The sequence below is a fragment of the Carlito syrichta genome, unplaced genomic scaffold (assembly GCF_000164805.1).
Source record: "Carlito syrichta isolate Samal-C Ts95f unplaced genomic scaffold, Tarsius_syrichta-2.0.1 Scaffold120470, whole genome shotgun sequence".
NCBI classification, from domain to species: Eukaryota; Metazoa; Chordata; class Mammalia; order Primates; family Tarsiidae; genus Carlito; species Carlito syrichta.
In genome coordinates, this window is record NW_007064566.1 from 153,922 (window position 1) to 175,750 (window position 21,829).

Genomic DNA, 21,829 nt, shown 5'->3' on the forward strand with positions numbered 1-21,829 from the left:
CCCATACAGCCTAGGGAGGCAGGACATCGTGGTCGCTGATTTACCAGCAAGGAATCCTCCTCCTCATCACTCCTGGGTCCCAACAGGCTCCTACTCTGGGCCAGGCTCTGCAACATGCCCTGAGACATGGGAGACCAGGTGGCATCTGGAGCCAGATGTCAACACCCTGTCCTGAGCAATGCTTGTGTGTAAGGGCATCTCCCCTGCCCCCCTTCCTGTTTTCTGTCTCTCTTTCTCTCTCACACACGCACACTCTCGTGTTTCAGGCTTATACACACTGAGCTCTTCTCTATGACTCATGCCTCGGCCCAGGGAGTGAGTGTTCTCCCATAGCATGGCTGACTGGAAGGCAAGGAAAGTGGGGAATGTTCTTCACAGCCCAGAACAGGAAGGGTTAGTGCCTTGAAGGTGGGGACACTAGTGATGTAATCCTGTTGTTCAATGATCAAATTAATACTAGTGATGTAATCCTGTTGTTCAATGATCATATTAATGCCAGGCGTAGTGGCTCACATCTGTCATCTCAGTACTTTGGGAGGCAGAGGTGGGAGAATCATTTGAGGCCAGGAGTTTGAGAGCAGCCTGGGCAACATGGCGAGGCACTGTCTCCACAAAAAATAAAATGTTAGCTGGGTGTGGTAACACGTGCCTGTGGTCCCAGCTTATTCAGGAGGCTGAGGCAGGAGGATTGTTTGAGTCTAGGAGTTTGAGGCTACAGTGAACTATGATCGTGCCACGGATCTCCAGCCTAGGTGACAAAGTGAGAGACCCTACTGAAAAAAAAAAAAAAATCACACTGTTGGCTGTGTACTCAGTGCTGGGAGCTGGGCATCATTTTTAAAGGCTTCTTCTCCTTGCAGCCCCACTTCCTGAACAAGGTGGGCACCTTAGTTGCATCGCACCAATGACAAAACTGAGGCATGAGGACACACACTAGACTCAGCACCGTGGGATGGCTGAAAGCACAGGCTTGCATCCTGGCTCTGCCACCCAAAGCGGGGGGTGCCCTCCCCGTGTGTCAGTTTCTCCTACTCTAAAACAGGATAAGCGCAGCACAGCTAGGCCTCACTTAGCATGGACAGGACCACGGGCTCCTGGAAACTGCAACTTGAAGTGAAATGATGCGTGACCATGCCAACTTTACTAGAGGATAATGGCTATAAACAAGAGGTAAGTTCCTATCGTGTATTTTTGGTCGCAAAAACATCACTATACTTCTAAACAGAGTCCCCCACACTTCTAACAGTAAGCCCTGAAATGAATGTGAGCTCTACATGCATTTAAGAAAGATTAATAACAACAAGTAAGAGAATTATGCACTCAGTTACTCAAGTTCAGGGTCATGGTGGCTGGAGTCTTTCCCAGCAGCTGAGGGTGCCAGGTGGGACGTTGGCCAGGAGGCCAGCCCACTGCACTCACACCTACACATACTCATTCAGACTGGGACAAGGCAGACATGCTAATGATGGTGACATGGACCTTGCTGGGAGGAACCCAGTAGACACGGGAGAATATGTCAGCTCTACCACAGACAGTGTCCATGGCTGCGATTTTTTCCCCCTCATCAATGTTATAAGGAAACAGCCTTATATGAGGACCTGCTGTCTCTACTGCCCAGGATCCTGTAGAATTAATACCCGTGGAAGCCAGCAGATAGTACCTGGCCTGAGAAGGACTTCGCTACTGTAGTAATACTGATAATCAGCACTACTTAGCTAAGTTGAGCTCTCTACATTGACCTGGAGACACGAGGCTAGCCCCAGAGGCAGGGGCTCACCCTGGGCAACTCACTGGTGGCATAAGCCACAAGAAGGACTTGGGCTGGTGCCACAGACCCACTCTATCTGCTCTGGCCACTCCACGGTCCCTGAGGGTGGTTCATAGGCACGGCATCCCTGCAGGCTCCCTGCAAGGTGCTGTCTCCTCCGGCCCACATTCCACAGGGAGCCCTTTGTCGTGACCATGGTGCCTGGCGGCCTCCACCGGAAATCTGAGTGCCTTTCTGGCAGAGCTCAGGGTTGAGGCCGGAGCTGGGGAGGGAACTGGGCACGGCACCACCTGCCCTCGCAGTCTGCCAGCGCCCTGGAGATCTGAACAATGTGGATTTCAACACAAATGAGCTGGGTATTTTTCACCACAAGGAAAGGGCACACAGAATGGGGAGAGGGGCCCAGCCAGGAGGGCAAGAGGCCAGCAGGCCCATCTGAGCATTCAGGGCTGCTGGGGCACCTCCTGCTTCCAGAGAGTTCAATCAGACACACCGTGTCAGGGGTGAGAGGAGATGCCTTCATGGCGCCATTTCTGGACCAGGCCCTCTCCTGGTGCCACCTCACTTCCTCAGCCTGCATTTGGCTTACCAGGGAAAGGTGAATGGGGCATCACCTGGGTATGGGCACTGTGGCCAGACGCCCCAGTTCAAGTCTTAGCTCCACTGTTCACTACCTGTGTGACTTTGGGCAAGCTACATCATGTGCACGCCTCAGTCCTTCATCTGTAGAATGGGCAGATGAATGGTGTCTGGCTGATAGGGGTGCTGTGGGGATACCTTGAGACTCTGCACTGCAAGGGATTTAGAAGGGCTCCTGGCCCCCAGTAAGTGGAAGCTGCCATGGCATTTTCTGTTATTTCTGATTATTGTCTAAACAATTACAGAAGGGGTACTTTTTCTAACATTTTCCAGATGAGGACATGGAAGCCTGCAGGGCACAATGACTTGTCCTGGGACACACAGCCAAGGTGCACATCTGGGACTTATTGACTCCAAAACCAATGCTTTTTCTCTTGTTCTTAACTTTTTGGGGACCATGAGCTTCTAGAAAATCTGATGAAAATAAAAGATCTTGTCAGCCAGCCAGCCAGCCATAACAGACAGACACACACACACATACCATCAATATATAACAAAATTTCTAGGCCTTCACAGCCCCTCTGAGACAAGCCATATTAGGACCTATGAAGACAAAGTTCCATGGATTCTGGGCTAGAAATCCCCATCTTATGTCTTGCTGTGTTCTGCAGAGTATGCCCTTTTGTTTGCAAAGGATTATCATGTATCTCTGGAAAACAGAGCTAGAAAAACACAGTGGGTAACTTCAGACTCTTTGGCCCCAAATTCTCAGGCTACCTTCCTGCCCCCTCTTCCTGGCTGACCGGCAAGGCCCGCATGGAGGTCTGACACTCCGCTGTGCTGCCACTTACCCTGGCAGACGAGCCACATCAAGGTCACCTGGAGCATCCTCTCCAACCTGGGCAACTGCCATTCCCCTTGGGGTCCTGACCCCAGAAGAACATGACCTGACACTTGTGGGTCACCATATATGCTGGACTTTCTCCTTCTGGTCCCTCCAGGCCCAGCCCTGTCTTGCCCTGTCCCCGAAAGGCTGATCCCTGCAGACTGCGTCACGGGCTGACAGGTGGACTGGCCCAGTGGGCAGCGTGGTGGGAGAGCAGAAGGCACAGGAAACAGAGCTGTGGCTATTTCATCCCCAGCTCCGGTGCTGTTCTCTGGCAGAGGCTGTGTCCCTCTATACAAAGTGCCCACGGGTGACCGCCCTGGGCTCCTTCCTCACTGGACTCTGTGGACATCACTTCTCCTTGCCCTTCAGCCCCTGGGTGGCACCAGCACGTGATTCACCTCCAGGGATCTCAGCATCCCGCTCCACCAACCCTGCCCATTCCCGCAAACTGCCTTTGCATGATGGGCTCTTCCTATGAAGCTCTGGGTGAGTTCTGCTCCCGGTTGGGAGTTCGGCCCTTCCCTCCTTGGCACTGGGGAAGGGTCCCTTAGTGCTCATCTTCCACACACTGAGGGAGCCCAGGGCGACTGTCCCCTTCCAGAACCTGGCAGGACAATGCACTTTCCGAGCAGCTCCGAGGGGTCAGAACACCTGGCTTGACTCTGACACTTGACGCCCTCAGGGCCTCATCTCACCGTTGCACCTCAGTTTCCTCATCTGTAAGATGGGAGCAGTGGCGCATGCATACCACAGGGCCTTCTACCAGTAAACGTGTTAATTCTAAAGGGCCGTACGGCGTTTTTCAAGGTGATCTGTTATTCATTCACTTCTGCGAGGGGTCCTGCAGACCCTGGGTTCACGGTCTGGGTGAGACAGGATGGCAGATACCCTGCAGTAAACACATGCCCAGACTGAAGGACCAAGACTTGCTTTTCCTTAGTGGTGCCTGCTGGTGTATGGCTGCATGGGGAGGTGGGGGGAGTCTCCAGGGTGGGTCTGGAGCTCCAGCCTGAGCTCCACCACTTTGTCGCTGAGTGAATACAGTGTTGCCTATGGCTGTTACTAGGTTGCTTGGAGGATGATGAGACAGCGCCTGTCTAAGACATGTGACAAACACAAGCTGCCACGAGTTGCTGCCACGCTCAGCTGGCTTCAGTCCTCACATCTATAAAATGGGGCTAATTCCACTCAGCTTGTGGGCTGTTGGGAGTGAATGGGAAGATGTGAGCCAGTGAGCTTTATGACGGTCATCACAACATTTGCCCCTGTTGGGGTCTTGGCCTGCCCTGCTACGTGGCCGTGAAGCCGCCCGCCCATCCTGTGTCAATGCTTCCAGTGGGTCTTTCCACTGGGGGAGGCAACTGTGCTGTCTCTGGAGCTCAGTTCATCGAAGGAGACTTCTCTCCAGGGCAGGGCAGAACCGCTGAGCCTGCATTCTCTGCTGCCCGGGTTGGGTGGGGGTGACGGGGAGGGGTCCCTGCCTCCGCTCCAGGGAGAGTCCCTAACACAAACATTTGCCGACGGGTGCATTTGGGCCTGTCAATGGTTGTCGATAAGGACAGACTCTCTTTCCACGCATCAGGATTTGGGGACTTATTGAGTTGTGAGTGTGCGACTATGTATTCTACAGTGTCAAATCGGCCTTGGCTCCAACATTCCCCTGGCTGGGACTGAGGGCCTGGCATGTGCCAGGAACTGGGACAGGCATGGGGGACCCAAGCACTGACCACCCCTACAGATGGGCATGACACAGACTACATGTGGGGGACGCGCGGGTCCAGTGAGCATAACAGACCATAAAGAAATTACAGCATGACAGGATGGTACAGAACAGAAGCAGAGAGTCGAAGACGGAGCAGTTACTGATTCCTGGGGAGGGCGTGGCAGGAGGGAGGGCTTCCTGGAGGAGATGTCATTGGAGCTGGGTCTTGAAGGCATTTATCAGGTTAAAAAGAAAATGAGGGCAAGGCATTCTAAGCAGAGGATTCACACAAGAACAGGAGATTGAACAATCAGAAGTAAAAGCAACCCTGCCACCCCTGAACCACAGATTTAAAGAAGACAGGGAAAAAAGGAAAAAGTGGGGAGGAAAATCGACACAAATGAAGCAAAACCAAAAGAAGAATATAGATTTCACACAGACCCCTGGGAGGTCAGACACTGAGAAAACAGACTTCAGAATACAAACAATGAAGAGCCCTCAGAATGACTGGTCACATACTGTAAACCCAGACATCAAGACATTAACAGAAGGAATAAAAAGAATTAAGGAGAGACAAGAGGAAAATAGGACGGAGTTGATAACTGAGATAACAGCAGTAAAGAATTGTTTGTGGGAGGTGAGGTGTGGGCGAGGGCGAGTCTGGGAAGGCCACTGGTGTGGCTAGGTAGTATGTCCTGCAGTGGGGAGAGGCGGAAGGCCGGCTGGGCTAGAGTGAGGGGCTTCCACGCCATCTCTGGAGTCCTCAGTCCATGGGTCTTGCTGTACTGCTGAGACCCCGCTTCTTGAGAAGCCCTGGCTTCGGCCTGAGCAAGGCCAGTGGCCCACTTGAAAACTCACATCTCTGTGAAGGAGACCATGCCCAGGAACTCCTCCAAAGTGGCTGCCTGGGTTAGGAAGTCAAGACAGACTGGCCAAGACAGGGAACCCTCACTCCAGGTTCCAGGCTCCGCCTACACACAGGGGAATGGGGTCTGAGGGAGCTGCTTGCAACAAGTATCCCCCAGTCTGGCCCCAGGTGACACCTTTGGCCCTCAGCCACCCCACAAGGATGGGGATGGGTGAAGGGGCAATGGGAGATCCACTCAGGAAAGCACACGAGATTAGTGAATACAAGGGATGACGCCATGAGAATTGAGAGCACCGTGGATGGTGCCATGGACGGAAGTGTCCCCAGCACGGAGTCAGGCTTTCCCGGCACGTGGCAGGAGAGACGCTCCCCAGCCAGGACCTATCACTAGGCCAGTGGGATCTGGCGGGGAGGAAGCCAGCAGCTGCCCTTTTGCTGCCAGGCCAGGACTATAGAGGAAGCACTTCTGAGATGGGAAGGGGAGGTGTGGAGTTGGGATTCAAGGTCAGCTACTCCTCGCTGTCCCCAGTGTAGTAGGGAGGGCTTCCTGCCATGCCTTCCTTGTGCCCTGGTGAGCGATTCTTGTGGCTGTCTCTCACTCTCTCCTCACCTGACTCTCAAAACAACCTCCTGGAGAAGACAGGCCCGTGTGGCCCAGCCCCACCAACCCCGCCTGCCTCACCTGCCCCCTCTCTCCTTGTAGCTCCAGCCCTGCCAACCTCCCTGTCTCTAAGACACTCCGGCCCACCGCAACGTCAGGGGCCCCTGCTTGGGGAGCCCCTTAGCGGGTGCAGAGGTCTCCTCTGTGGCGAGTCCTCCCTAGCTCACCTGATGAAGGATGTGCCCAGCTTCTTCTCCTGAGCCCATGGCCCTGCTCAACCACTGTGGCTACACTACATGAGGACACAGTGGCTGCTTGGCATTCTCTGGTCACCGATGGAACAGTCACCAGGGCCCCATGATGCCACCCCAGTGTGTAGGAGCTGACTGAGGCTTGTGGGCTCAAAGTCCTGGCAGGAAGTAGATGACCCTCCAATGGGGAATGTGGGAGGGAAATCAGTAGGGGGGTGGTCCCTGGGCTGGTCACCGGGAGGACCACTGGCATCCCTGCCCTGCAGGAGCAGATGCCAGAACCTGGACAGATGGTGCTGTGCCGAGGGGGCAGTGGCCATGAGCTGGCACTTGGCAGCCTAATAGGAAGAGAGCACCCTGACTTCACTCTCTTCCTGCCAGGGCTCCCAGCAGCTTCACTCAAAGCAAGCTGAATGGGTGTGGGAGCTCCCAGTGGTGCTCACAGGTCAGCTTCGAAGGAAGCAGGAAGGAGGGTGGACAGCAGATCTGGAGGGGCTCACAGGGGATGCAGCACAGGTGGCAAGGAGGACCTGGGGACCCTCATGCTCACAGCCCCCTATGCAGTTCTCTGAGAAGCCCCACCCACCCCTTGCCTTCTCCAGGGCCCATTTGTGACAAGCTGCAGGACAGTCCCCAGCACAACTCCTACCGGGGAAGTGCTCGGCCGTCTTCCGCCGCAGAGCCTGCAGGGTCACCTCGGAGTCGGCCCACTCCAGCACCAGCCTCCGGCCATACAAGTGGGTACTGTGACACAGGGCATTGAAGGCTCTCTGCAAGGGGACAAGAAACAAAACTGCATCAGCTACGTGGACCGGCAGACGCTGTGTCCTGTGCCCCGCTGCCCGCCCGCCTCTTGTACACCAAAGCCCGGGCTCTGGTCCTGTGATCTCATCTCCAGCAAGGGTTTGGGGAGTTGCTGGGTGCCATCTATTTAATGAGTGGGTGACATTCCCAGGGAGAGGGCTGCAGGGGACTGAGCAGTCAACAGATCTGTCTTTGGGGCGTGACTGGCACCTGGGCTGAGGCGGTCATTTTACTTTCCATGTTGCATCCTAGCTGGACAGAGCAACCCATCAGCGGACTCGCCTCCCACCTAGCTGTCAGCGGCCGCCATGTGAGGAAGCCAAGCCCTGTCTGGCCGCTGGATGGCAATGTGCCTCTGTGCTGCCCTGTAATTCTGTCCCCGGCTCCCTCGATGCCCTGCCCTTGGCTTCCACCCCCAGCTCACAGCCCAGGGCCTGGCACATGCTGTTCCCGTTTGCGCTCTGCTGTTTCCAAAGACTGTACACTGCCTTCTTTCCTCTTCTGGCTTTTGAACAGCAGTATTGAGACATACCTCACATCTTATACAAGCTGCTTATCTAAAGTATATAACTCGAGGATTTTAGTATATCCACAGAGCTGTGCAATTGTCACCAGATCAGTTATAGAACATTTCATCACCCCAAAGAGAAGCCCACACCCCTTAGCTGCCATGCCCCCAGGCCCTGGTAACTACCATTCTCTGCCTTCTGTCTCAGGATTGGCCTGTTTTGAACATTTTCTATGAATGGAATCATATGATATCGACCAGATCCCTCAAACATCACTAGGTATCAAGTTCAGTGTCAGTGCACAGGGACACCCTCCCTGACCTGCTGGGCTCATTCAAAATGCTCCCCTGGTACACAGGCCATGGAGCTTAGTGGCCAAGAGCCTGGACTCTGGGGTCACTCTGCCCAAATGGGGAGGACCCTGCACTTCCTAGCTTCGAGATTTTGGGCAAGTTAAAGAAATTTTTCTGGCCTCAGTTTCCAAATCTATAAGATGGGCATATTCATATATGACAATCTAAGGGTTTAGGGGACAAAAAAAAAAAAAAGAGTCCACATAGACAGTGTCCAGAGCAGTGTGGGGCACACGGCAATCATTCAGAGACGTTACTCACACTGAGGCTGTATTGTCACTTCAGACATATCACATGTAATTTCTCTCAGCAGACAGCGCTCAGGCAGGCGTTGGGTTTAAGGAGGACTGGGCCCAGGCGCTCGCCTGGCAGAACATGGCCAAGAGGACCCTTTCCTCTGCTTCTGGGTTGACAGCATCAACTAGTATGAGGAAAGGAGGGTCTGACCCTCTTGTTCCTTTGACGCCGTGAGGTCCCATATAACCAGAAGGGTCTGGACTGGAACCCGTCCAAGTCTGTCCTCATCTACAACATGACTGTCACAGTTGGATTGTGTTTACCAAAAGAAGACCTAACCCTGGCACCTCAAAACATGACCCTATTTGTAAATAGGTAGTTGCGATGAGGTCATACTGGAGAATGCATGGCAGGCCCTCCTCCAATGACTGGTGACCTTGGCTGGCCACATGAACACAGACACAGGGCGAATGTTGTGGGAAGACGGAGGCAGAGACTGGAGTGATGAATCCACAAGCCAAGGATCGCCAGCTGCCACTGGAAGCCAGAACAGAGGCATGGCACAGATTTAATTCGCTGAAGGAGCCAACCTGCTGACATCTTGGTTTTGGACTTCCAGCCTCCAGAACTGTGAGACACCACACACACACACACACACACACACACACACGCATACATATATGTATTTTTAAGTAGAGACAGGGTCTTGCTTTGTCACCCAGGCTGGTACAGTGGTGCAATAATAGCTCACTGCAGCCTTAAATTCCTGGGCTCAAGAGATCCTTCTATCTCACCCTCCCGAGTAGCTAGGACTACAGGCGTGTGCTACCACGGCTGGCTACTTTTAAAATTTTTTTGTAGAGATAAGGTCTCACTATGGTGTCCTGGCTGGTCTTGATCTCTTGGCCTCAAGTGATCCTCCTACCTTGGCCTCCCAAAATACTAGGATTATAGGCATGAGCCACCATGACTAGCCTACGTTTGCTGTCTTAAGCCACTCTGTCTGCAGTGTTTTGTCTCAGAAGCCCTAGAGAACTACCTCAGTGAACCTGGGTAAATCAACTTCCTTGTCGCAAGCCTTGGCTTCCTCATCTGTGGGGGAGACAGTTGTGGAACTTACACAAAGCAAGCACTGAGGGTGGCGCACAGTATACATCCAATAAACAAATGAATCTGAAACCACAGGAGAGAGGTAGGTAAAACATGCATCTTTAAAAACTAGACATGTGTTCAAATCAAAGAAATGTTTTGTTCTCCTCCATGCTGCTTCAAGAAGGGCCAGGTGCAGGAAACTTTTTCTTTCCCCCCTTTTTTTTAACTTTAATTTAAAAAACTCTTTCTGACTGCCAGCAGAGCCTCGACATTTTTTTCCACACGGATATAAAAATGCATCTGGACTCGGAGCCGAAATGGCCCATTCAGAGCTTTAAAACACACGCGTTCTCAGCTGGCAAGGCAGAGAAACGGCTTGATCGGGGGAGCTGGGGCTTGAAGATGGGAGAGAAGCTGGCGGGGAGTCTGGCGTGGTGGATGCTCCATCCCATGCCGGGGTCCCCGAGGAGCTGCAGTCCCAGGGACATGGTGAGGCGGGGCAGGCGCGAGGCTGCATCTGGTGCATGTGGGACCCCAGCAAAGAAGGGAGAGGCGCCGGGAGGCGGCATGGCCCGACGCCCAGTCCCAGCCTCCGACTCCCACTGTCAGACTTGTGTCTCTCTTCTCTTAGAAACCAGCTCCACTCCAAGTCGCAGATGCAGGAGTCATGTGAGATGCCCTCGCCTGGCCTTCCTCTGACATGGCCCATCGCAAATTCTCATCTCCTCCCTCCGTACTCTTCTAGTGCTTTGTTGCTGCTCTTGGGAAGGGCTTTTCTCACTACCAGGTGGGTGGCAGTGCAGGTTGTGGGCTCTGCTGCTAGGCTACCTTGGATCAAACCTCTGCTCTGCCACTTTCGGACTGTGTGACCTTGGGCAAGCTGCTTAACCTCTCTGGGCCTCAGCTTTCTCCCGTGTAAGAGAGAGGCAGTAGCAAAGTCAGTGAACTGTGGAGTCTGACAGCTAGAACACGCTGGCACACAGTGCGTCTCACTCAACACTGGCTGCTATGCTGTGATGATGGTGATGTGCCTCTGCTTCCCATTATCACGCTAAAGAGCAGGGACAATGGGAGATAGGACACAAAAGCTCTTCTGCCTTCGAAGTTAGAACACAATATGTGGTTCTCCAAAAATAGAATTGTCCTGCCTCATTCTAGTCCCTGTGGGTTACTATGAAATCAGGCTGCCTTCCGAGTGCCCACCGCCTGGGGGCTGGAAGGTGGTGGCCTAAAACTGTCGCAGGCAGGATGAGGATGACAATTCAAGACTAAAATTGGCCTTGGTAGTGTGGAGTCATTAAGAGCATAAGGAGAGCTTGTCATACCCACGGTATTCTAGAAGGTGGGGCGGTAGTGAGAAGGAAGGCCAAGCCCGGGCCTCAAGGGGCTTTCTGGACGGTGCAGGGTAGATCCTGAGGTGCACGGAAGGTTGCAGCCACCACAGGGGAAGTACAGGTTGTGGCCTCACTGGCTTGAGGTCTACCAGCAGCCTCTTCCCAGGTCTCTGCCCACATCTGACCCCATGAAGACCAACCCCACCTTCCCCTGGAGCGTTTTTCTAAACCCCAGGCCCAGGCCTGGTGCTTCTCTGCTGAAACAGGCCCCAGGCCTCGTTTACTTGTGAGAGGCAGATGGTCCTAGGCCTCTGGCCCTCTCCAAATACTGCCCATGCTGTCTGCTTTTCCTGCCTTGGAGTCACAGGCCTGCTTAGCAGGAACTGTGGACCTCCTGGTTCCATGGAACTCCAAGCACATGATCTCAGCCGACTCCTGAGACCAGATAGCATTCTCCCATTTCAGTGAAGGGAAAACTGAGGCACTGGCCAAGGTTTATATGCAGGTCAACTTCCTCCCTCCTTTCAGCCTCTGTAGGCCTGTTTCTGGGCCCCCATGCCCTCCATCCTAGCTTCAAGAGGGTCGCCCTCACAGACGGCTTGCTGGTGCCAGGGAAGGCTCTGCCTGTCTTGCACTTGACCTCCATTCCAGCACCTGCTCCCTGCCCCACGGTGCCTGTGGTGGGCTGGTCTCCCTGACTCGAGTGGAACCCCAGACAGGTGGGCTAGTCCTAGTTGAAGATGAAGGTGGGGAGCGCTGGCTTACGGCTCCCTTCACACTGCACCGAAAGGTCAGAGATGGCAGGGAGGGGAGTGGGACCCGTTCTGAGAGTAGCCCCAGACATCCAAGAGTCAGGATAAGAGCCAGCACACAGTCTTGGGCACTGCTCCCAACATGCGTGACATGGGACCCTGCGGGATGTGAGCAGGATGGATGCCGCCAGGACATGAGAGACCACAAGTCGACACCCCAGTTGGAGGGGCCTGAGGATGCAGCACAGAACTCCTAGGAAGCCACAGAAGAGCCACTCCTGCTATCAGGTGATGGCCCGCACTGGTGATTCCTATCTCACCTTCCATCCCATACACTCCAGGAGCTGACTCTTCCCAATGGGTGACCAGTGCTCCCTCAGCTTCTGGAGGAACGAGGGACAGGAGGACGGCTCCAGCAGGGACCCTCTTCCACAGCTCTGCTCTCCCCTGCCCTCTAAGTATGCCTTTGGTCTAAGGGAGATGATACTTCCCCAGTGTCTGGTCCCCAGAGGTTTTGCCTTCCCTGGTGAGTCCTCAGCCCTAATTACCCTTCTGTAAACATCTCTCTACCTGAGCCACCTGAGGAGACCCTGTTTCCTACCGGAATCTGACTTCACGGCTGCCTGATGTGCCCTTGTCATGACGAGGCAGACGGATTCCCACTCCATGCTGTGTCTCATGCCTGGTTCTGCTCAGAGACCTTGAGCTCCCCAGCAGGGCTGGATGCCAGGGCTGCCCATCGCTTGGTTGTCGGCTCTGCTGTCCTGAAATCACGGTCTCCTCCAACTGGAGCCCTGGACTACAGACATCCAGAGCCTGGGACTCCTGCTGCCTCTTCCGAATTCCCCTGAAGTCAATCTGCAAAGGTGGCATGGGGTTGATGGCCACCGGCTGGACTGTGGCCGAGCCTGGCGACCTCTTTCCAGACTGGGAAGGCGATGGAAGGCTGCCAGTGCAGCGCTGGGCCCGACCTTTCTGCAGTTTCCCCACAGACAGGCCTCCTCCTCGTAGTGACAAAAGCCCATTCCATGCCCTTGGCAGGATTCCCGTCTCATGAGGCTGCAGAGACTGCCAGGCCGTGGCTTCTGAGCAGAGCTGAGGATGGGACTCCTTTCTTTAGAAGTCCAGGACAATCTCCCGGCCTTTCGCTCCTCGGGGACTGTCTCTGGCAGAACCAGGGGCCACATCTCTCAGCAGATGCCAAGTCCATCTGACCTGGACAACACCAACCTGTCCCAGGCCCCTCCCGCAACGCCTGGACTAAGAGGCTGGCACTGCTGGGGGCTCGAGTCATTCTCTCTGCTAAGGTGGTCGAAAAACAGAGGCCAAGGACTTCTGGAAGAAGGGAGTGTCTGCCTCCCGAAAATATATGAATGTCTTCACCCGAGGGTGACAATTCCTATTCTCTAAGAGACAGACCCTTTTCCACTCTATCCCAAGGCTCCCACTGTCTTGTGGGCATGCTCAGCAAACCTTGCTGCTACTCCTGGCCTCTGTGGTGGGGGTCGAGGGGTGACGGTGGAGGGAAGACGGTGGGTAGGGGTTCGGGGGAGGTGAAGTGGGTGTCCTCAGGCAGGAGCTGGTGGGAATCAGTCGTGTTCTTTGCATAATACTGGGTGACTCCGACCTCAGTCCGCTCTGAGAAGTGATCCCGTGGAGCTGAGGGTGAGCTTGAGGAGAAACACCCAGGGCCCATTTCCAGGTGGTGGTATCTGAACTTTCTCAAACAAAGAGACATCTCATTCACTCACTCAGTACCCCTGGGGAACCCACTGTGAGGCAAACACAAAATCAGGAGACCTGAAGGTGGACACCAGCTCTGACCCCTGCAAGTTCATAGCACTCTGAAGAGGCGAGGGCCACCAGGACAGAGCACCAGCACCAGGGAGCCCAGGGTGTGAAGCCACGAGGCTGCAAGTAGTGTGGTCTGGCGTGGCTCTGGGCTCCCTTTGGGCACCAGGCCTGGCCCTGCTGCTTTCTGGCTCCGTGACTTGATGAGAAACTTCTCTGAGCTTCCACTTTCTCACTTGCAAGGTGGGGGCTGCTGGAAAGAATAAATAAGACATCACTGCTCTTTTAACCCAGAGCCTGGTCCCCAGGAAGGCCTAACTCCTGGTACCCATTATGGTTGCCATGGGCAGCAGGGTTTTAAAAAAATTTTTTTTTAACTAAATTATTTTCATGCTGTTAAAAGGGAGGAAGGCTAGCTGGGCTCGGTGGCTCAGCCTGTAATCCTGTGCCTTTGGGAGGCTGAGATGAGTGGATTGCCTGAGCCCGCGGGTTCGAGACCCGCCTGGGCAGCGAGACCTCATCTCTACAATAAATTAAAAAATCAGCCGGGTGTGGTAGTGCATGCCTGTAATTCCGGCTACTTGGAAGGCTGCGGTGGAAGGATCGCCGGAGCCTAGCAGGTAGAGGCTGCGGTGGCCAGGAGCGGCCACTGCACTCCAGTCTGGGCGACAGAGTGAGACACCAACTCAAAAAAAAAAAAAAAGAGAGAGAAAGGCTGTCAGTGCGGCTGGATTTTTACCTTCCCTTGATCATGCGTACTGCCTGATGAATCTGAAATGAAGACATCTGAACCTGAGGCCTCACCCTGACCTCTGAGGGGCTAGGCAGGCCTCAGTCCACACACAGGCTGGGAGGGACCCAGTCGGCGGAGGGCCCGCCCTGGTGCTGTTTCTGTCTTAGCTATGGGGGGTGCTCCTGTGCTAGTTGAAGAGGGCAGCTTGTCCCCATCCCAGGTTCTCAGCCTGTGCGTGTTGGCTGAGCCTGCTCTGAGATGCAAGCTCAGGGTTCAAACACATTTTTCACCCATGGGTTCTGCTGTTAGGAACTTGGCAAAACCCCACAATTAAAACACAGGCATGAGTGCACACTCATAACATGCACACAGAACAGAAAGTGAGAACAAAACTCCAATTCTGGAATGTGCTTCCAGTTAACATTTTGGAAGACACAGGACAACCGAGACCTTGGCTTTAGGCTGCAGGCCCTCTGACTCGTGGGCACCCAGGGTAACACCCAGCTGCCCTTACTTCTTCAGCGCTTGTGCTACAGCTCATGCTGAGTGCTTCCAATGAACATTCCAGCCTTTGTCACAATCGACTCAAGGGTGGCGCTACTATTTTCTGTGCGGGGGATGAGTCGCCTGGGGTTCAGAGATCTGATGTCCCTTGTCCACATTCACACAGTCGGAAAGAGGCAGCTCTGACCCACAGGCCATGCGAGCCCTGTGCAGCACTGCCTGCCCGAAGTAGAGTGTCCAGGGATGGCACCCGTGGCTTCATCTCTGTGGGGCGATATGCCTTCTGATCCTGGCTGCACCCCATAGGGCCTCGGGAGACTGCACTCCGCTCCCTCCCTGCACTCAATCAAGCAAACGCGGGGGTTGGATGCACACCACTGACAACCAGACAGTAACCACTCCCTGTGCATGAGACATGCTGCGGCACTGTGTCGAGTGCGGCCAGGCATGTGGCGAGGAGTAAGGTTGTCCTTGCTGAGGGAGCTCTGTCCGGCTCCCATGTGGTGCCTCCTACCACATGTCCGCAAGATGAGGACTGCAGATGCACAGAACATTCCTTGAGCGTCCCGACATGAGCCCCTCCAAGCCACTCATTAGTGCCCAAGCTGAGGAGAGCCCGGGCATGTGTCCACACCACCCCCTCTGTCCCACCCTTGGTGGGATGAGAAAGCAGGTGATGAGGAAAGGAGGTGTCAGCCGGCGCGGCCCTACCGTTAGAGAGGCGGCTGTTTACCGCAGCGTGAGCAGCTCTGCCTGCCAGCACCAACCACGCCGCGTCCCCTGCTGCCGGCTCCCCCCAAGTGTTTATTTAAGCCGACACATTGCTCTGCTAATTGGATAACATTCCATGTGAAAATAGACCTTTTAAAACAACAGCAGCGGCGGCAAATAAAAACAGCTGCAACTGCAAAAGTACAAAGGCACGGCGGGCTCAGGGAAGGAGAAATCAAAGGCGCATGGCATGGAAGACACTAATATTCTGGTTTTGGAGCTGCGAGTCTGTTCGTGTCCTGGTCTTCCCCTTCCACACTCCCTTCCTTTCTTCCCCCATGACTGGCCTGGTCTGGGTCAGGGGACAGGAGGGGACAGCTTCTAACTGGAATCCTGGTGGTTCCTGGTGGCCACTCAGCCAATGGGGATGGGCACGCTTGCCCAGGAAGGAGGCTGCTCCTTGGGCTTGGGTGGGCTGGAATGTGGGCAGCAGCCTGTGCTGGTGGGGGTGGTGTGGGGTGGTGCAGGATGGCCATTCCTCCTTTGGAGGCAGGAGGAGCTGATTCCATCCTGGGCTTGTTCCTAAGAGTGTTGGAAGGGACAGTCTCTTGGCCTTCCTCCACAGTGTCCCCCTAACTTGTGAGTCTTTCCTCTGGGGGGATGTTAGGGCTGGGTGGGAGGTAGTGGGTATGGTTGGGGGAGGATACGACCTCAGTTTAAGTGGATCAGTGACTGAGGGTAGGGAGGAGTCCCTGAATACATGGGCTCTGGCGTCTGATTTCTCCCAGCTCTGCCAAGCACAGGCAGTACGACCATGAGCACATGACTTCAGCCCTTTGAGCCTCAGTTTCTCCAACTGTCAAACAGCCTCCCACCTCCATCCCACAGTCTTGTGAGGAAAAAATCTTATATATGCAATGCCCAGCACCATCCCTGCCAAAGGTGAGCTTTCAGAAGTTGGTAGTTCTTATCAACTTGGAGATCCTGCCCTTTTAGAAACATCCCCATGGCTCAGAGAACCGCATGGCACTGATGACGTGATAGACAGCCACGTTCATCGCACAGGCCCAGGCCACCCCGAAGGCCACCCTGACTTGAGCCCTTGACTTCCTGCGTCATCCCTGCTCTTCCCTTGTCAGCCCTCGTCCCCTGCTTTACCCCACAACATGGGAACGTTCTTTGAGAAGTGCCGGATCATCACACCTGGAGGTTTAGATAACACCAGCACTTTCAGAGGGACTGACATTTACTGCCCGGGACATCAGGGGCTGATGAAATGTCCTAGGGTGGGAGAATATGCCAACTCATCGATCCTGCTTCTTGCAAGCAGGGCTCCAGTCACTGATGAGGGCAGGTGGCCAGGACCCACCTGCTTTGCCAGAGCGTCTCTGTCACAGACTAGGGTCTGGGCTTCCCATCAATTCATGGGGTCCCTGGGGTGCCTGCGCTGGAGCCCAGAAAATGCAGAGAACCTGGGGAGGGAGGCTCTAGGCAAGTCTCCCACAGGTTGGGCGAGGCAATGTGTATGCAGGGAGCTGTCACGTGCAAAGGCAGTGCTTGCGGGGGCCTCTCGTTGTGCCTGCCAGTTGCCTGGCTCCTCTGAGCTCGGCCACGGCAGTCTTCGCAAAGTCTCTTGCTAGGATTTCCTCTCCAGTATGGGGGTGTGCTTGACCCAGAAGGGGCTTGATGGAGCACAGAGTCCCCAAGGACGTGAGTCCCCTGGAGAAAGGTCAGAAGACTCTGAGAAGCTCAGTCAGGAGTGGTGGAGATGGAGCATGCTCAGGGCCAAAGCAGAGACTGGTGTGGAAGGCATGCCTTCAGGAACTGACAGGGGTCCTGACTCTTCTAGCCTCTGCTGGCAGGTGGATGGACTAGCTGATGCTGGGGAAAGAGCACTAGTCTGAGAGTCAAGGCATCCAGCTTCAAGCTGCAGCACCAGCCCCTCCCCTAAACCATGAGTTTCTCTGTGGCTTTCCAGCCTGTGTTCATACAGTGAGTGCCTCCTCTCTACCTGTTACTACCACTGCTTCTCAACCTTTCCTTCCCCTTCGTTCCTCCTATCTGAGCAAGACTTAGGGCCCATCTCCTGACTCAAAAGGTTGCTGATGCCAAAACAGGGACTGAGTGGGCCATAACAGGAAATGGGATCAGTGCCCTTGGTGGGTCAGGTGAATGGGTCGGGGATCTGGAGGTCTGCTTCCCGCAAAGCTCCCTTCAACATGTAGGGGCTTGCCCTGAAAGCCTGGGACCATGGGGGCTCCTCTCCCAGGCCTGGATTCTCACCGCTTCTTTCCGCTGAGCTACAGAAAGCTGTGTCTCTGGCCATACTGTTCTTCCTCTTCAAACTCAGGTTCACCCTCAAGCTAACTAGTTATTTACGATATTCAGAATTCTAGTCACCAAAATGTGGTATGCATGGCTCTATGGGTCAGTGGAGAGTGCTAAATGTTCCACTCAGGAGACAATAAAGTTCTCCAGACACACTGGGAGGAGAAAGCAGCTTAGCTTCCCTGGGAAGCAAAAAGAGCACAGGGGCCTTTGCAGGAGGGATGTTCATAGTGGGCTGGTGTTCCCTGGGAGCCCGGCTTGCTCCCTGGCAGGCAATGAGGGCTGAGGCCCGAAGTGCTAAGTGGGAGGAGCCACGGCAGGGGCTAGGAAGAGTCAAGCCCAGGGGTGGGGGCTGTGAGTGGATCCCGAGCGTCCTCGGCTGTCCCCTCTCCTCCTGGAGTCCAGGATGGAAGGCAAGAAGGGATGGAGGGGAAGAAGAGCTGTCGTCTCCATAAGTCACCAGAGGGCTGTGCTGGACTTGGCAAAGAGCCGCTGTGGCCTGGCCTCAGGGCTGAGAGCAGGCCAGTGGGGCCCTGGGTGACTCCCTCAACCACATGCACTGCCCTGATGATCTGGGAGTCCACCCTCTGCTCTAGCAACCCCAAGGAGCAACATGTGCTGACCATGATAGGGCAAAGCAGCTCATGGCATGTCAAGGCTGGGAGCTTGTCCTGGTCTGACACCCCAGGCTCCAAGTGTGTCTCCACTCTGAACACTGACCTTGCAGCCCTGTAGAGAGGTCATGGTGGGGAAGGAGGGCTTCCAGCCAAAGGCATTTGGACGTCTCTGCGCTCTGCTCCCTCCCTCCCCTTCTCATTTTCGGATCATCACCATCATCCCATGACCACCAACACCATTCTCCTCCTCACCGCCAACAGCCAGAGTACACGGGGGCCCAGGTCCTGTTCTAAGATAACTGTCCCATCCGAACCTCACAACAGCTCTAAGATCACAGGGAAAATCTTAAGATCGTTTTACAAGGGGGGAAAACTAAGGCCCAGGGAAAAAACATTCCGTGCCCAAGGTCACAAGGGGGATTAGAGGTAGCCCTGGGATTCAAACTCAGGGAGCCTGGCTTCGAAGTTTGTGCTCTAACTGCACGAGAGTGCTGGCCTTAATAAGAGACATTTCTTAGGGGCAGGGAGAGAATCCCTTGTGTTGCTCTTATTCACACATGGGCCTGGGCGGCTCTGACAGGGCCTGGACTGGTAGTAATAAGGAAGAAACAGCTGACGCATATTGTGTGCCTACTGCATGCCAGGACCGGGCCAGGATTTCCCATGCATTGCCTGCCTCAACTCTTAAGGAGGGTAGGCCCCGACCATTCCTGTTCCACAGAGGAGGAAACTGAGGCACAGGGAAGGTGAGCGGGGGTCAAGATGCTGCTCTCAACACCGCCCCCCACTGCTTCCTAGGCCCCACCTGAGGGAGAGGCTGGGCCTGCTGCAGGCTGCCGCCCTGCCATCCCTGATGGGACAAGAGAAGGCTGCCGACTGGGGAGACGGGAGACGCGAGCAGATGTCCTAACAAACACGGCCACGTGTCGACAAAATAGGCACTTGAGCTCAAGACGCAAGACAAAGGTGGCTGGCGAGGCTCCCTGAGGGTCCCAGCACGCCCTCTCTGCCTGTGTGTGTTCCCAGGACCCACAAAGGCCGCAGCTGTGTCCCTGAGCCATCACTGCGTCTCCGCACAGCTGACCCACACACGGGGCCTCTTGCAACGCCAACTTACTAGAGGTTAATGGGGGGTGGCTCCAAGAAATGCTCACTGCTTTTATGGAAAAGGCCATGTCAGTGGTGGAGGGGATCCTGGCCTTGGGGAGACCTCCCTGTCGCTTTATCTTACCCTTGAGGGAAGGCGAGGCTGGGGGGATGTGCCAGTTGTGGGCACAGAGCTCGTGGAGGGCAGGCCGCCATGATAGCTCTGTGGCCGCCGTCCTCCTGGATTCTGCCATGAGGACAGCAGCCATGGACACAGTCTGAGTACTATCCACAGAGTCGCTGCCCCCCATTTGCTGCTGGGTGGACTGCAAGAGCGAAGCCTGGTCCTGCTGCACAGAGCCAATTTGGACACACTGCCTTGTTTCAGAAATAGAAAGTGTGCTGGACTCTAGGGCCTGGAGGGACCCTGTACACACGTGGCCAGAAACGGAATCCCTGCCATGGGCAGAAAGAATGAGGGGAAAGTAGCGTTCCCATGGCTGCTTCTTGGGTGCCTCTGACCCTCCCTCCCGAGAGTCCTGCCCTGGTCCCCCACACAGCACTACCCATGCTGCCTGCCTGGGGGCCCACTGGGACCAAAGAATTTTCTCACTGCCTTGGAGAGGTCTGGGAAACCCAAATGTGTCCTGTCCCCGGTTTTTGTGTCTCAGCTCCTGCCTGTGTGAAATGGGGAAGGGAGGGAGACACAGAAACCGCCCCTTCCTTCAGACACAACCCGGCGTCTTATCTTCCAAGGAGGCTGTACAAATTAGCAGGGTCCAGGGAGGAGAAGAGAGACCCTCGTGGGGGGTGACACTCCACATGTGCTAATAGGCCAGGCTTCTCCTACGTGGCGAAGGAGAGGGGAGGCTGGCGGGTGGGAAGGGCCTGGGCTCACCTTCGCATCCTGCCTGGTGAGGAAGTCCACAAAGCCGAATCCTCTGTGTGCTCCTGTCCCAGTCATCTTCTTTGGCAAGCGGACCGTCTTCAGCTCCCCAAAGGTGCTAGAAACAAAAGGCAAGACATAGGGGTTTAAGCATCGAGGCCTGATTTTCACATGCGAGTCTCCACAGCTTATTCAAGAAGAGTGCTGGCAGGCACAGGTACACGTACACACGCACATCTGCATGGGCTCCAGGGCACATGCGGCCTCCTCTGCCCAGGCCCCAGCCAGCAAACAGGGCAGGGAGGGAATGATCAGGTTGGAGATGCCATGGAGAACCTATGCTTCCTCTGTGACCAGCTGGAGGCTCTGGTGCACCTGTCCTCCCCTTCCCTGTGGGGGTAACCGTGCGCCGAGGGATGCAGCCTTGGACCACAGTGGCCAGGTTGGAGAGGCCCCGGCCAGAGTGAGGGGCTACCCATGTGGGTCCTGGACACGGAGTCAGTAGTCTCCTGACCTTTCAAATCCACCTCTATATCCACACAGGGCACACAGCGACCCGGTACTGAGCATGTAGGATAAATGGACAGGTCCTTTCTCCAGGACCGAGATCTGGGATGCTACTTCTGTGCTCCGCGGCTGAGTGGCACACAGCTACTCCCTCGAGCCCATGGCCCCTCCCTCCGATCTTTCGTTCTGGTGTCTGCTAAGCCCAAGTCGGGCAAAGCTCTGGAGAAGAAAATGGTTTGGCTCCTCCCGACAGGGATCCAACGGTAAACATGGCCTCAGACCATCCCCAGGACCTCCTCTCCTCTGGGTTAAAACTTCGAGAAATTCTAGGACAAAAGAAGCGGGCTTTCTCAGGGTTCCCCTGCTTCCCTGTCTCACTCCCCACCCCCCAAGCTCTTCCTAATGTCCATTTATCAAATATATACGCACAAATTGCTGCCAATAAATATTTAATGTGCACGGCATCTGAAGAGAGGCATTATTTTATTTGAAAATCTACACACACTTGCGGCCGCCTGGGCACACACACCCCCGCACGACGGTCTAGGATGCTTCAGGGCCAAAGACCGATTGGGTAAAAAACACAGTAAAGGCCGTAAGCTCTCATGAAATGATATAACTAAATCCGAGGCGTTAACCCGCAGCCCTGCCAGCATGACCAGGCATCTGCCAGCCCAATTTCCGAAGGCAGGACAGTGTGTAAATGCGGCATTATGAATCCTCAAAATGAATCTGCACGTCTCCGTGGAGCTCTCCCCGGCAGCTCTGTCCCCCCTCCTGGAGCCTCCTTTGAGCAGGGAATGAGGACCAGGACCAGCAGGGAGGAGAGGCTCCAGCGTCAGGGCCAGTCTCCTGGGGGGAGGGGAAGGAGCCTGGGGGCACAGGGAGTACCGCCTATCAGGTGCTCCCACTGAAAGGGGCTGGGGT

General features: G+C 55.0%; 1 protein-coding gene across 1 annotated transcript in view; it reads right to left on the bottom strand.

Annotated features, from left to right (window-relative positions):
- The window catches only part of LOC103249411 (probable RNA-binding protein 19), a 34,073-nt gene extending 13,419 nt beyond the window's left edge, over positions 1-20,654 (bottom strand). The window contains exons 1-3 of the mRNA XM_021707551.1: positions 20,623-20,654; positions 20,408-20,513; positions 7,308-7,428 (exon numbers count right to left, since the gene is read on the bottom strand). Coding sequence (XP_021563226.1) covers positions 7,308-7,428; positions 20,408-20,513; positions 20,623-20,654 — 259 coding nt within the window. The remainder of the gene's footprint in view (positions 1-7,307; positions 7,429-20,407; positions 20,514-20,622) is intronic.
- Between the last annotated feature and the right edge of the window lie 1,175 nt (positions 20,655-21,829).